At 42.8% G+C, this 14,011-nt stretch overlaps 1 protein-coding gene across 1 annotated transcript in view; it reads right to left on the reverse strand.

The window, feature by feature from the left end:
* The window catches only part of LOC137424478 (fibronectin-like), an 82,230-nt gene that overhangs the window by 33,207 nt on the left and 35,012 nt on the right, over positions 1-14,011 (reverse strand). Inside the window, exons 6-8 of the mRNA XM_078775187.1 lie at positions 9,472-9,738; positions 8,527-8,790; positions 6,598-6,945 (exon numbers count right to left, since the gene is read on the reverse strand). Of these exons, the coding sequence (XP_078631313.1) occupies positions 6,598-6,945; positions 8,527-8,790; positions 9,472-9,738 (879 nt within the window). The remainder of the gene's footprint in view (positions 1-6,597; positions 6,946-8,526; positions 8,791-9,471; positions 9,739-14,011) is intronic.

Here is a 14,011-nt window from a genome sequence, read left to right on the forward strand (position 1 = left end):
CCTACAAAAGTCAGTTTTGCCATGCCAATTTCCCACCAAACTCAGTTTTGCTATGCCAATTTCCCACCAAACTCAGTTTTGCCATGCCAATTTCCCACCAAACTCAGTTTTGCTATGCCAATTTACCACCAAACTCAGTTTTGCTATGCCAATTTCCCACCAAACTCAGTTTTGTCATGCCAATTTCCTACAAAAGTCAGTTTTGCCATGCCAATTTCCCACCAAACTCAGTTTTGCCATGCCAATTTCCCACCAAACTCAGTTTTGCTATGCCAATTTCCCACCAAACTCAATTTTGCTATGCCAATTTCCCACCAAACTCAGTTTTGTCATGCCAATTTCCCACCAAACTCAGTTTTGCCATGCCAATTTCCCACCAAACTCAGTTTTGCCATGCCAATTTCCCACCAAACTCAGTTTTGCTATGCCAATTTCCCACCAAACTCAGTTTTGTCATGCCAATTTCCTACAAAAGTCAGTTTTGCCATGCCAATTTCCCACCAAACTCAGTTTTGCCATGCCAATTTCCCACCAAACTCAGTTTTGCCATGCCAATTTCCCACCAAACTCAGTTTTGCCATGCCAGTTTCCCACCAAACTGAGTTTTGCCATGCCAATTTCCCACCAAACTCAGTTTTGCTATGCCAATTTCCCACCAAACTCAGTTTTGCCATGCCAGTTTCCCACCAAACTCAGTTTTGCCATGCCAATTTCCCACCAAACTCAGTTTTGCCATGCCAATTTCCCACCAAACTCAGTTTTGCCATGCCAATTTCCCACCAAACTCAGTTTTGCCATGCCAGTTTCCCACCAAACTCAGTTTTGCTATGCCAATTTCACACCAAACTCAGTTTTGCTATGCCAATTTCCCACCAAACTGAGTTTTGCTATGCCAATTTCCCACCAAACTCAGTTTTGCCATGCCAATTTCCCACCAAACTCAGTTTTGCCATGCCAATTTCCCACCAAACTCAGTTTTGCCATGCCAATTTCCCACCAAACTCAGTTTTGCCATGCCAATTTCCCACCAAACTCAGTTTTGCCATGCCAATTTACCACCAAACTCAGTTTTGCCATGCCAATTTCCCACCAAACTCAGTTTTGCCATGCCAATTTACCACCAAACTCAGTTTGGCTATGCCAATTTACCACCAAACTCAGTTTTGCCATGCCAATTTCCCACCAAACTCAGTTTTGCCATGCCAATTTCCCACCAAACTCAGTTTTGCTATGCCAATTTCCCACCAAACTCAATTTTGCTATGCCAATTTCCCACCAAACTCAGTTTTGCCATGCCAATTTCCCACCAAACTCAGTTTTGCTATGCCAATTTCCCACCAAACTCAGTTTTGCTATGCCAATTTCCCACCAAACTCAGTTTTGTCATGCCAATTTCCCACCAAACTCAGTTTTGCCATGCCAATTTCCCACCAAACTCAGTTTTGCCATGCCAATTTCCCACCAAACTCAGTTTTGCCATGCCAATTTCCCACCAAACTCAGTTTTGCCATGCCAATTTCCCACCAAACTCAGTTTTGCCATGCCAATTTACCAACAAACTCAGTTTTGCCATGCCAATTTCCCACCAAACTCAGTTTTGTCATGCCAATTTCCCACCAAACTCAGTTTTGTCATGCCAATTTCCCACCAAACTCAGTTTTGCCATGCCAATTTCCCACCAAACTCAGTTTTGCCATGCCAATTTCCCACCAAACTCAGTTTTGCCATGCCAATTTCCCACCAAACTCAGTTTTGCCATGCCAATTTCCCACCAAACTCAGTTTTGTCATGCCAATTTCCCACCAAACTCAGTTTTGCCATGCCAATTTCCCACCAAACTCAGTTTTGCCATGCCAATTTCCCACCAAACTCAGTTTTGCCATGCCAATTTCCCACCAAACTCAGTTTTGCCATGCCAATTTCCCACCAAACTCAGTTTTGCCATGCCAATTTCCCACCAAACTCAGTTTTGCCATGCCAATTTCCCACCAAACTGAGTTTGGCTATGCCAATTTACCACCAAACTCAGTTTTGCTATGCCAATTTCCCACCAAACTCAATTTTGCTATGCCAATTTCCCACCAAACTCAGTTTTGCCATGCCAATTTCCCACCAAACTCAGTTTTGCTATGCCAATTTCCCACCAAACTCAGTTTTGCCATGCCAATTTCCCACCAAACTCAGTTTTGCCATGCCAAATTCCCACTAAACTCAGTTTTGCCATGCCAATTTCCCACCAAACTCAATTTTGCTATGCCAATTTCCCACCAAACTCAGTTTTGCCATGCCAATTTCCCACCAAACTCAGTTTTGCTATGCCAATTTCCCACCAAACTCAGTTTTGCCATGCCAATTTCCCACCAAACTCAGTTTTGCCATGCCAAATTCCCACTAAACTCAGTTTTGCCATGCCAATTTCCCACCAAACTCAGTTTTGCTATGCCAATTTCCCACCAAACTCAGTTTTGCCATGCCAATTTCCCACCAAACTGAGTTTTGCTATGCCAATTTCCCACCAAACTCAGTTTTGCCATGCCAATTTCCCACCAAACTCAATTTTGCTATGCCAATTTCCCACCAAACTCAGTTTTGCCATGCCAATTTCCCACCAAACTCAGTTTTGCTATGCCAATTTCCCACCAAACTCAGTTTTGCCATGCCAGTTTCCCACCAAACTCAGTTTTGCCATGCCAATTTCCCACCAAACTCAGTTTTGCCATGCCAATTTCCCACCAAACTCAGTTTTGCCATGCCAATTTCCCACCAAACTCAGTTTTGCCATGCCAATTTCCCACCAAACTCAGTTTTTCCATGCCAAATTCCCACTAAACTCAGTTTTGCCATGCCAAATTCCCACTAAACTCAGTTTTGCCATGCCAATTTCCCACCAAACTCAATTTTGCTATGCCAATTTCCCACCAAACTCAGTTTTGCCATGCCAATTTCCCACCAAACTCAGTTTTGCTATGCCAATTTCCCACCAAACTCAGTTTTGCCATGCCAATTTCCCACCAAACTCAGTTTTGCCATGCCAATTTCCCACCAAACTCAGTTTTGCCATGCCAAATTCCCACTAAACTCAGTTTTGCCATGCCAATTTCCCACCAAACTCAATTTTGCTATGCCAATTTCCCACCAAACTCAGTTTTGCCATGCCAATTTCCCACCAAACTCAGTTTTGCTATGCCAATTTCCCACCAAACTCAGTTTTGCCATGCCAATTTCCCACCAAACTCAGTTTTGCCATGCCAAATTCCCACTAAACTCAGTTTTGCCATGCCAATTTACTACCAAACTCAGTTTTGCCATGCCAATTTCCCACCAAACTCAGTTTTGCTATGCCAATTTCCCACCAAACTCAGTTTTGCCATGCCAATTTCCCACCAAACTCAGTTTTGCTATGCCAATTTCCCACCAAACTCAGTTTTGCCATGCCAATTTCCCACTAAACTCAGTTTTGCCATGCCAATTTACTACCAAACTCAGTTTTGCCATGCCAATTTCCCACCAAACTGAGTTTTGCTATGCCAATTTCCCACCAAACTCAGTTTTGCCATGCCAATTTCCCACAAAACTCAGTTTTGCCATGCCAATTTCCCACAAAACTCAGTTTTGCCATGCCAATTTCCCACCAAACTCAGTTTTGCCATGCCAGTTTCCCACCAAACTCAGTTTTGCCATGCCAATTTCCCACCAAACTGAGTTTTGCTATGCCAATTTCCCACCAAACTCAGTTTTGCCATGCCAATTTCCCACCAAACTCAGTTTTGCCATGCCAATTTCCCACCAAACTCAGTTTTGCTATGCCAATTTCCCACCAAACTCAGTTTTGCCATGCCAATTTCCCACCAAACTCAGTTTTGCCATGCCAATTTCCCACCAAACTCAGTTTTGCCATGCCAATTTCCCACCAAACTGAGTTTTGCTATGCCAATTTCCCACCAAACTCAGTTTTGCCATGCCAATTTCCCACCAAACTCAGTTTTGCTATGCCAATTTACCACCAAACTGAGTTTTGCCATGCCAATTTCCCACCAAACTCAGTTTTGCTATGCCAATTTCCCACCAAACTGAGTTTTGCTATGCCAATTTCCCACCAAACTCAGTTTTGCCATGCCAATTTACTACCAAACTCAGTTTTGCTATGCCAATTTCCCACTAAACTCAGTTTTGCCATGCCAATTTACTACCAAACTCAGTTTTGCCATGCCAATTTCCCACCAAACTGAGTTTTGCTATGCCAATTTCCCACCAAACTGAGTTTTGCTATGCCAATTTCCCACCAAACTCAGTTTTGCCATGCCAATTTCCCACCAAACTCAGTTTTGCTATGCCAATTTACCACCAAACTGAGTTTTGCCATGCCAATTTCCCACCAAACTCAGTTTTGCCATGCCAATTTCCCACCAAACTGAGTTTTGCTATGCCAATTTCCCACCAAACTCAGTTTTGCCATGCCAATTTCCCACCAAACTCAGTTTTGCCATGCCAATTTCCCACCAAACTCAGTTTTGCTATGCCAATTTCCCACCAAACTCAGTTTTGCCATGCCAATTTCCCACCAAACTCAGTTTTGCCATGCCAATTTCCCACCAAACTCAGTTTTGCCATGCCAATTTCCCACCAAACTGAGTTTTGCTATGCCAATTTCCCACCAAACTCAGTTTTGCCATGCCAATTTCCCACCAAACTCAGTTTTGCTATGCCAATTTACCACCAAACTGAGTTTTGCCATGCCAATTTCCTACAAAAGTCAGTTTTGATAAAACTTGGAATTGTCATGCTTTTCACACAGCCACAAATGTTGGATGCTCCATTGTTGGAAATTAAAATCATTTGCACATTTTTGCACATCAAGATAGAATAAAAAATGTGGTGAACAAAGAAGTTTCATAATTGCATTAAATGATGTGATGATGATTTCTAAAATGTGCAGACCCTACTGCAACATTGGGTTCCTTTGTGTCAGGACCTGCCTTATAGGCAGTCCTTATTCCCCAACAATCCCATCTGCTACCCTTCGGCTGGAGAAGAAGCCATCATTTTTACATTTTATGAAACTTCATGAATACTGCTTAGAACCTAATCTGAACAGAGCTCCCGATTGGAACATCTTGCTCCTTGTGACGTGCCTCAAGCACAATAAAGAGATCTCAACAGTTGTAACACAAAAGTTACATGCAAACGCAATTTTCAACAAGAAAGAGCAATCAGAGATTGCAGATCCTCGCCAGGACGTGTCTTCATTGGTTTTTAAGGCTTTTGTGTTAAAACAAATATGGCGACCGAACCACGTGACCGATGACATCATCATTATTTTTTTTCTCACCCAATTTATCCCGAGATGATGCTCAAGAAATTTCATCTTGATCGGATGAAGTTTTGTACTTGTCGAATTATGACGTCATTATGGAGGCACCTATGACATCATTAACATATTTTATTCCCCATGGAGAGTTCTTTACAATGAGCCATGTCTCAATTTTTTCTATTCAGTGCTTTCAGAGATATGGAGGTGCAACTTTTTTCGGTTTTTCCAAGATGGCGGCCGAACCACATGACCTATGACGTCATAATTATAATTTAAAAATTATACAGGTGGAGTTGCAGCTATGATGAAAATGTCCTTTCAATCGCACCAACGGTTGCAGAGAAAATAATATTTATTCTGTGCAGACAAACAAACAGACGGACAAACAAACAGACAAACGGACTCAAATGGATTACCCTCTCCTCTGGCGAAGGTAACTAGAACGGCACTCGGTGGAGAGCATTCCTCCACCAGGCTGAACAGTTTTTTTTGTTTTTTAACATGGGCTAAGGCTCATAATAGAGCTGACACACACACACACACACACACACACACACACACACACACACACACACACACACACACACACACACACACACACACACACACACACACACACACACACACACACACACACACACACACACACACACAGACGAGACAAACACTTAACATAGCTACTGAGCTTGAGGGAAATGCCATCACGACCATCACTTCCCGGGATACTCTGGGTACCAGCGACATCATAACAATGGCGTCGCTTTTCTCACCACACTCAGCAGGGCATTTCCTCCTCCTCATAGATGCCAACCGATGGGGATTATCCATGCGCTCTCCTTTTCAAACAAGGAAGCAGCACGTACCCCATTTTTTAAGTCTTTGGTACGACATGAACTGGTCCAAGCCGGATGGGTGTTTTTTTAGGAGACACCATCTCCTTACTGCATGGCCGTTGGCTCCCTACGGCGGCTCATCTGCTCTTTGTCAGGTGTTGTTTTTGGTCCATCTTTTACTGCTTTTATTTTCAAAGACAACTGTAAATTTACTGCTTGGGCCACCACCCCATTGGTCATTATTTGTAGCCCCCTATCTGAAATTGTGATGCCAACATTTTGATGTCAAGAAAGGAGGACAAGGATATTGAATACAAACCCAGAAGTCCAAGAAAATACTATAACAAAGATCAAAGCAGAATATGCAATGACATCTGCGGAACATATTGTGTTTCCTCTGTCACCAAAATCAATAAGCGGGGCATTGCCAACAAGAGCAAAGGAAAGTCCTACCTTGTGACGATAAAGTGACGTTGAATCGTCTCATCCTGTTATAGGAACTTGTCGTTTGATAAAATACCCTCAGCGTGTTGGAAGGAGATACAATTGTTCGTCCGATGTCTGAACGTTGGCACATTGTGATGTCTCTCTGTGATGTCCGATTGTATCCAACAGCAAGCCAGGCCCAGTTACACTGTGAGGATAAAATATAAGAAGAATTCAGATCCACCACGGTCAGGAACACGACGTGCCCAAGAGGAGCTTCGATGTCCCAAACACAGTCCGTGTTTGAATGGATGTATTGAGGATATCCAGGAGATGAGAGCCAGCCTTCTGCTCGCACTTTCCCACCACAGGGCACTAGGAAAATAAATCAAAGACACGTGAAATATTTTTTATAACCTAATATATTCAGCTTAAATCAATATAATTTGAATGTATGTTCAAATACTAGTAAAAAGGCCATCAACAATGACAGATTGGAACAGTTTATTCCGACGGTGCGTCCTCGTGAGTGTGCCAAAGTCTGAAGCCTCGGCCTAGTGTCAGATGTGCTTGTATCTTTTTTATTTATTAGACATCTTACGGACATAAATTAACACTCGTTTTGCTCTGCGTGCGTGTTGCACATCACGTGCAGCGAATTGACCTCCCTGCACCTCGTATTTATTGTTATTTAAAAAGCACTTCTGTACACCGCCACTGAGGCTTGGTTTGCAAGCCTCCGTCTACACCTCCAATAGAAGAGACATAATTACTCTTATGGAAAATGCTTTTCTAGTTTGTTTTATCCTCAAAAAATAGATCTTAGTGAACACACATTCGTTTTTAAAGATTGGCCTTTACAACGTACCCTTATGAAAGGGGGACGGACATCCATACAAACACCACAAACGGAAGTTGTTTTGTACATGGGAGTGTTCTCCTTCATGGTTAGTGCTTCTCTTCAGGTTAGTAATCAAGGTGAAGGTTGTGTTCTGTTAATTGCCTGGTAACACCAACTGAATAGCAGCAATTTCTCTCAATAATAATAATTATAACAAGCGTTACGCCTAGGTCCCCCGTCGGTGAAGTGATGCGAGTTGACAAAGTGGAAGACGCAAGTCGGCCATCTTGGATTTTGACGTGGCGACCCAATTTTCAATAGCGTTCTTGCTTGTGCCTAGATACACCCACACACCAGATTAGAAGTTGGTACTTCGCTTATTTTTCGAGATATTTCGCTCACAAGGTTCAGACATACATGGCGGCGGCTATCTTGGATTTTGACGTGGCGACCCAATTTTAAACAGCGTTCTTCCTTATGCCTAGGTACACCCAAACACCAGATTAGAAGTTGGTACTTCGCTTATTTTTCGAGATATTTCGCTCACAAGGTTCAGACATATATGGCGGCGGCCATCTTGGATTTTGACGTGGCGACCCAATGTTCAATAGCGTTCTTCCTTATGCCTAGGTACACCCACACACATCAGATTAGAAGTTGGTACTTCGCTTATTTTTCAAGATATTCAGCTCACAAGGTTCAGACATACATGGCATCAGACATACATGGCGGCGGCCATCTTGGATTTTGACGTGGGTTGCACCCACACACCAAATTCGAATGCGGTCCTTCGCTTACGCACGCACGCACGCCCGCACGCACGCACGCATGCACGCACGCACGCACGCACGCACACACACACACACGCATGCACGAACGCCCGCACGCACGCACGGACGGGAAAACCATAGTCCCCCTTTCGCTCCGCGGTGCAACGGGGGACAATAATAATAAAATACTAAATGGACAAAAGACACAACATACAGTAAGCTTGTAAATGTGCATTTCTGGAGAAAACAGAACAATGGATCACCAAGATCAAGATCAAATGTATTGTGTATGTGACAATGATGTAATTTCAAATGCTTCAAGCAGTGGATTAGATTGAACAATACCTGCTGTGAAAGTAATTGTTGCAGGTTCGCTGTATTTGTTGTTGTAGGAAGAAGTTACACTCACTGTGTAATTCTTTCCAGGTAAAACACCTGCAATGGTATAGTCTGTTTTATCCACATTTGTGACCGTCGAAAAGTGTTTTTTTAAATACCATTTCACATAATATGTGTAGTGGTCTTTGTTGGGACCGTTTGGTGCTGTCCAGCTCACATAGAAAAATGGAAAATCCCGTTCAACCACCACATTTAATGGAGGTGCAGGATCTAGAAAATACAACATTACCATGTTATTCGAAACGTTTTAAAAACACAATATTATCATGTTATTACAAACGTTATTAGGTCACCTGGACTTTAGTCTGGTGAGCTTATATGTGATTGAACAGAGTCCGTGGGTCAGTGAGTGAGTCCGTAGACACCTCAGTCATTATCACGATTTTGATGAAACTTCGCCACAAGCTGCATATCTGATGTCTAATGAAGTTTTATTTACCACATGAACATCGGTGCTCATTAGGGGGGGGATTATGTGGGAGGGGCGTTTCACCCCCAAAACAGGTATTTGCTTTCTTCTCTGAAACTACACTTACGATTTTGATGAAACATGACCACAACCTTCATCAACTGTGATGCACCAATGTTTTTTTCAGGGCATTAAAAATATATCAGTGTCTCCGGGGTCTGCGGGAGGTTTGAGTGACTGTTGCTCCTGATCCACAATCCAGGTGAACTTCAGGACCTGCGGTCCTTTTGTTTTACTTTGGCAGTGATGGAAAGTTTAATTTCCTTCGATTTATTTACAAGTAGGCCATTTCGTTTGGGGTTTCACCTGTGACAGATTTTGGGCGAAGTGGTTGGTGGCTTGTTATTTAGGTTACCATACTGTTTGCCTGTGTCACCAAACTAATCATCAACGTCAATGTCATGTGCTGGTTTTGTACATACTTGTTTGCACAGCAATGGCGGTGGAAGCAATGCTCTCTGTGCCATCACACATGGAAGAGATGGACACAGAGTAATTTGAACCAGGTGAAAGTCCTGTGATCGTTAGTTCCTTGTTCGTTGTGGTGTAGTTTTGAGTTTTGTTTCCAGAAGAGAACAAAGACACGAAACTGCTGAACATGTTGTTTTTGTCTTTCAGGACAATCCAGGTGAGGGTGGCTGATGTAGAGTTGAAGGAGGTTATTTTAAGATCTCGAGGAATGCAGGTATCTATGAAGATAAACACAAAACCACATATGAAAGGTACATTTTTTTCCTATTGTTAGTCATCTGACAAATATTAACAAACAATAATGTTGCTATATTACCAGAAGAGTAAAATATTGTTATTGATATGGCTTAGGGGTTAATTGGGAGTAGATTATAAAACAAATTAATAACAAGTACAGCTACGTTCCAAGTACACCGACCAAATGCCAAATAAATAGATAACATATCCTCCAGACTTCAAAGCCTGGTGTTGGCTTAGCGGTTATGGTGCCGGCTTGGGATCCTAGGATCCTGGGTTCCTGTGTTCGAATCCCGGTCGATCGCTGAATTAATGCCAGGGAGGTTGACTCAGCCTGTCATCCTTCCGAGGTTGGCAAATTGAGTACCAGCTTGTTGGTAATTCCGTGTGTGTCGCAAGAGGCGACTAACAGGGTTGGTGGCAGGAAGAGCATCCGGCCATAAAACATTGCTCAAAAAGGGGACCATGGTGCCCGAAAAAGGCCAACCCCTGCTCTGCGGGGGAAAATGGCCTCGAAAGGTGGTTCATATCCTCCAGACTCCAGCGCGCGACATTATCGGGGTGCCTTCAGCACCCTGCGATGCCACCGTAGAGCACATGGAGATGGAATTGGGAAGGAGCAATGTCCAATAATTCATTAATAATAATAATAATAATACATTTATTTTATATAGCGCTTTTCAAGAAGCCCAAAGGCGCTTTGACAGAGTACAAAAAACAAGTGCAAAAAGACAAAAATCAAAAGGTAAATAATCAAAACAAAAGGAAGGAGAAGGAGAAGAGATAGTCAGGGGTTAAATGCTGTGGGTTAAATGTTGAATGCAGTGTTGAACAGGTGGGTCTTGAGTGATGTTTTGAATGTGGTGAGTGAGGAGGAGTCTCTGATGGTGTGAGGTAGTGAGTTCCAGAGGGTGGGAGCAGCGATGGAGAAGGCCCTGTCCCCCCAGGATCTGAATTTGGTCCGGATGGGGGGGGGGGGGGGTCAGGAGGTTGGTACCAGCAGAGCGGAGGTTGCGGGTGGGAGTGTGTCTGGAGAGGAGGTCAGTCAGGTAGGATGGGGCCAGGTTATGGAGGGTTTTGTAGGTCAAGAGGAAGATTTTGTACTGGATTCTCTGGGGGGTGGGGAGCCAGTGAAGCTTATAAAGGACGGGGGTGATGTGGTCGTGGGTCCGGGAATGGGTGAGTAGACGGGCAGTGGAGTTCTGAATGTATTGAAGTTTATTGGTGATTATTGAGGGTGAACCATAGAGGAGGCTGTTGCAGTAGTCCAGACGGGAGGTGATGAAGGCATGGATGAGGGTTTCTGCAGCCATGGAGGAGAGGGATGGACGGAGACGGGCGATGTTTTTCAGGTGAAAGAAGGCTGTCTTTGTGATCTGTTTAGTGTATTTGTCGAAGGAGAGGGTTTGGTCAAAGATGATGCCAAGATTCCGGATGTGAGGGGAGGTGGATACTGGGAAACCGTCGATGTTGAGGGCAAAGTTATGGGTGGATTTGGTGAGCGTTTTTGGGCCAATGATGATTATTTCAGATTTATCATAGTTAAGTTTGAGGAAGTTGATTTGAAGCCAGGATTTTATTTCAGTGATGCAGTTTGTCAGGATAGAGTGGGTGGCGGTGGAGATGGACTTGGTGGAGATGAAAAGCTGGATGTCATTGGCGAAGCAGTGGAATTGGAGACCATGACGGCGGATTAAGTGACCAAGGGGGGACAGGTACAGGATGAAGAGGAGGGGGCCAAGAACTGAACCTTGGGGGACACCTTGGGGGACACCTTGGGGGAGGGGAGCAGTGGGGGATTTGCAGTTATTGATGGAGATGAACTGGCGTCTGTCGGAGAGGTATGATTTGATCCAAGAGAGGGCAGTGCCGGTCATGTTAAAGGTGGTTTCAAGTCGGGTGAGGAGGATGGTGTGATCGATGGTGTCAAAGGCGGCGCTGAGGTCGAGGAGGATGAGAATGTTGAGGTTGCCGGCGTCAGAGGAGAGGAGAAGGTCGTTGGTGATTTCGAGGAGTGCAGTTTCAGTACTGTGGTTGGAGCGGAATCCGGATTGGAATGTTTCATACAGGTTATTGGCAGAGAGGTGATGTTTGAGTTGAGTGGCTACAGCGCGTTCCAAAACTTTTGACAGAAAGGGTAGGTTGGAGATGGGTCTGAAGTTGTTTAGGGTGTTGTTTAGGGTCTGAAGTCATTGATTAATTGCGTAATTAAAATCAACTAGAACTGCCACTTTATAACTGTTGGCAGTGATGACCGGTTCCCTCTGCCTTCCCGCTTTCATACAACTTCGCTTTGATACAACCCTGTTTTCATCATAAGAAACGATGCACCAATAAGTCACATGGCTGGAGAAGATCAAATGTAGAGTTGCTATCTGCCAGATCGTACTTTCACACTTCAAACCAATCATGCTGTCAAAACCAATCATGCCATCAAAACCAATCATGTTGAAATTTTAAACACATTCCAATTGACGACATCTACTTTGTTCATCTCCTACGACATTCCAATTAACGTTGATCAATCAAGCGGTTCAAGGTTCAAGATAAATTATTTTTTAAATATTTCCCTTCAATTATTAATGGCTGCCAAACTGAACAACCAATCACGTTGAAATTTTACACACTTATTCCACATGATCCCTTGTACGTTCCTTTAAAGTTTCACGTCAATCAATGAAGCGGCTCAATCAATACAAGGTATTTGAGATTGCCATTGAATTATTTATCGCTGCCAAATCATATGACCTATCGCAAATTCCAAAAGGTTGTTTTAGCATGCAGACATGGGAAACATGATTGCGAAGTTTCCACTCGACATGATAAAAAAAATGAGGGAGGAGGTTTGAAAGGTTTATGCTTCAAAGCGTCATAGCTCATAAATCATGCGACATATGACATCGTGGTAACTGAACCTTTTATACATCTTGGGTATGTGATTATGCATGCAAAGTTTGACCTCGATCTGTTCAGCCGTTTTGGAAAAAATGGGGTTTTAGTGGTTTTCTCTTAAAATAATATGGCGGCCGAACCACGTGACCTATGATGTCATTATTATTTTTCTGCATCAATTTATCCCTAGATGATGCTCAATAAATTTCATCCTGATCGAATGAAGTTTTTTACTTGTCGAATAATGACATCATAATGGAGGCAAGTATGACATCATCATTGACATGTGTTATTCTGCATGGAAAGTTCTTTCCAACGAGCCATGTCTCAATCTTTTCTACACAGCACTTTTGGAGATATAGAGGGGCAAAATTTTTCAGTTTTTCCAAGATGGCGCCCATACCATGACGTCATACTTAGCAGAAAAAAAATCTACATGTCTATCCAATCACTTCCTGAAAATTTCGTGCCAATCAGACCAACGGTTGCAGAGAACATTACTTCTAAAAGTTTTTAGGCCTGGAAACAGAGGAGGAAGGGGTTTGGGGGGGGGGGGGGGGGGTGGTCGGAGAAAAAGAAAAACTCTAGGAATAATAATAGGTATTCCTACACATTGTATGTCGAGGAAACCTAATAATAATCATTAAAAAATCTTAATTAACTGGCTAATGGCATACCTAAACTACCACTGTTTCATCCGAATCTAACTTAAAAAATTTTTTTTTTTTTTTTTTGTATACAGAATCGAGGCTCGTGAAAGAGATAACATTTATCCCCCCCAAAAAAATCAAACAGACAAACAAAATATATAAAAAGAGGGAGCTGTAGACAAGATGGGGAGAGAAGGGGAAGCACACAAACACAACATTTGAGAGCAGGGACATCGGGAGATGTGTGGGAGGGAGAGGGCTTGGAGTTGGGAGAAGTATAAAACACTTCTCCAACTTCTCCAACAACATAGTAAAGGACACCAAGGACTTCCAGGACAGAAGTTGGTATTTCAAAAAAGTGGATTTGGGGTGAAATTAGCGGGGGTAGAAAAGATCAAGGTTTTGGATGGGGGAAGATAAGAGATGGTGGTGAACAGCTGTTTTAATGACCTGGAGGGAGGAGTGGGATTGAAGAGAGTGAGGGAAAAATTAAGTAATTAAGTAATTAATTAAATTAAGTAATTAATTGAGAAATTAAATAATGAATTGATTAATCAATACATAAAAAATACCCTTTATAGCCAAATCACTTGGTCATTGTCGTGTCTAATTATCAGCTTCCTAAATCAAAAGGTAGCTGATATATTGCCCAGATGAGAAATAAAATAAATAAGTACTTAATAAATCAATAATAATTAAGTAATTAATCAAT

This window comes from Myxine glutinosa, chromosome 4 (assembly GCF_964187855.1).
Source record: "Myxine glutinosa chromosome 4, kmMyxGlut1.1, whole genome shotgun sequence".
NCBI classification, from domain to species: domain Eukaryota; kingdom Metazoa; phylum Chordata; class Myxini; order Myxiniformes; family Myxinidae; genus Myxine; species Myxine glutinosa.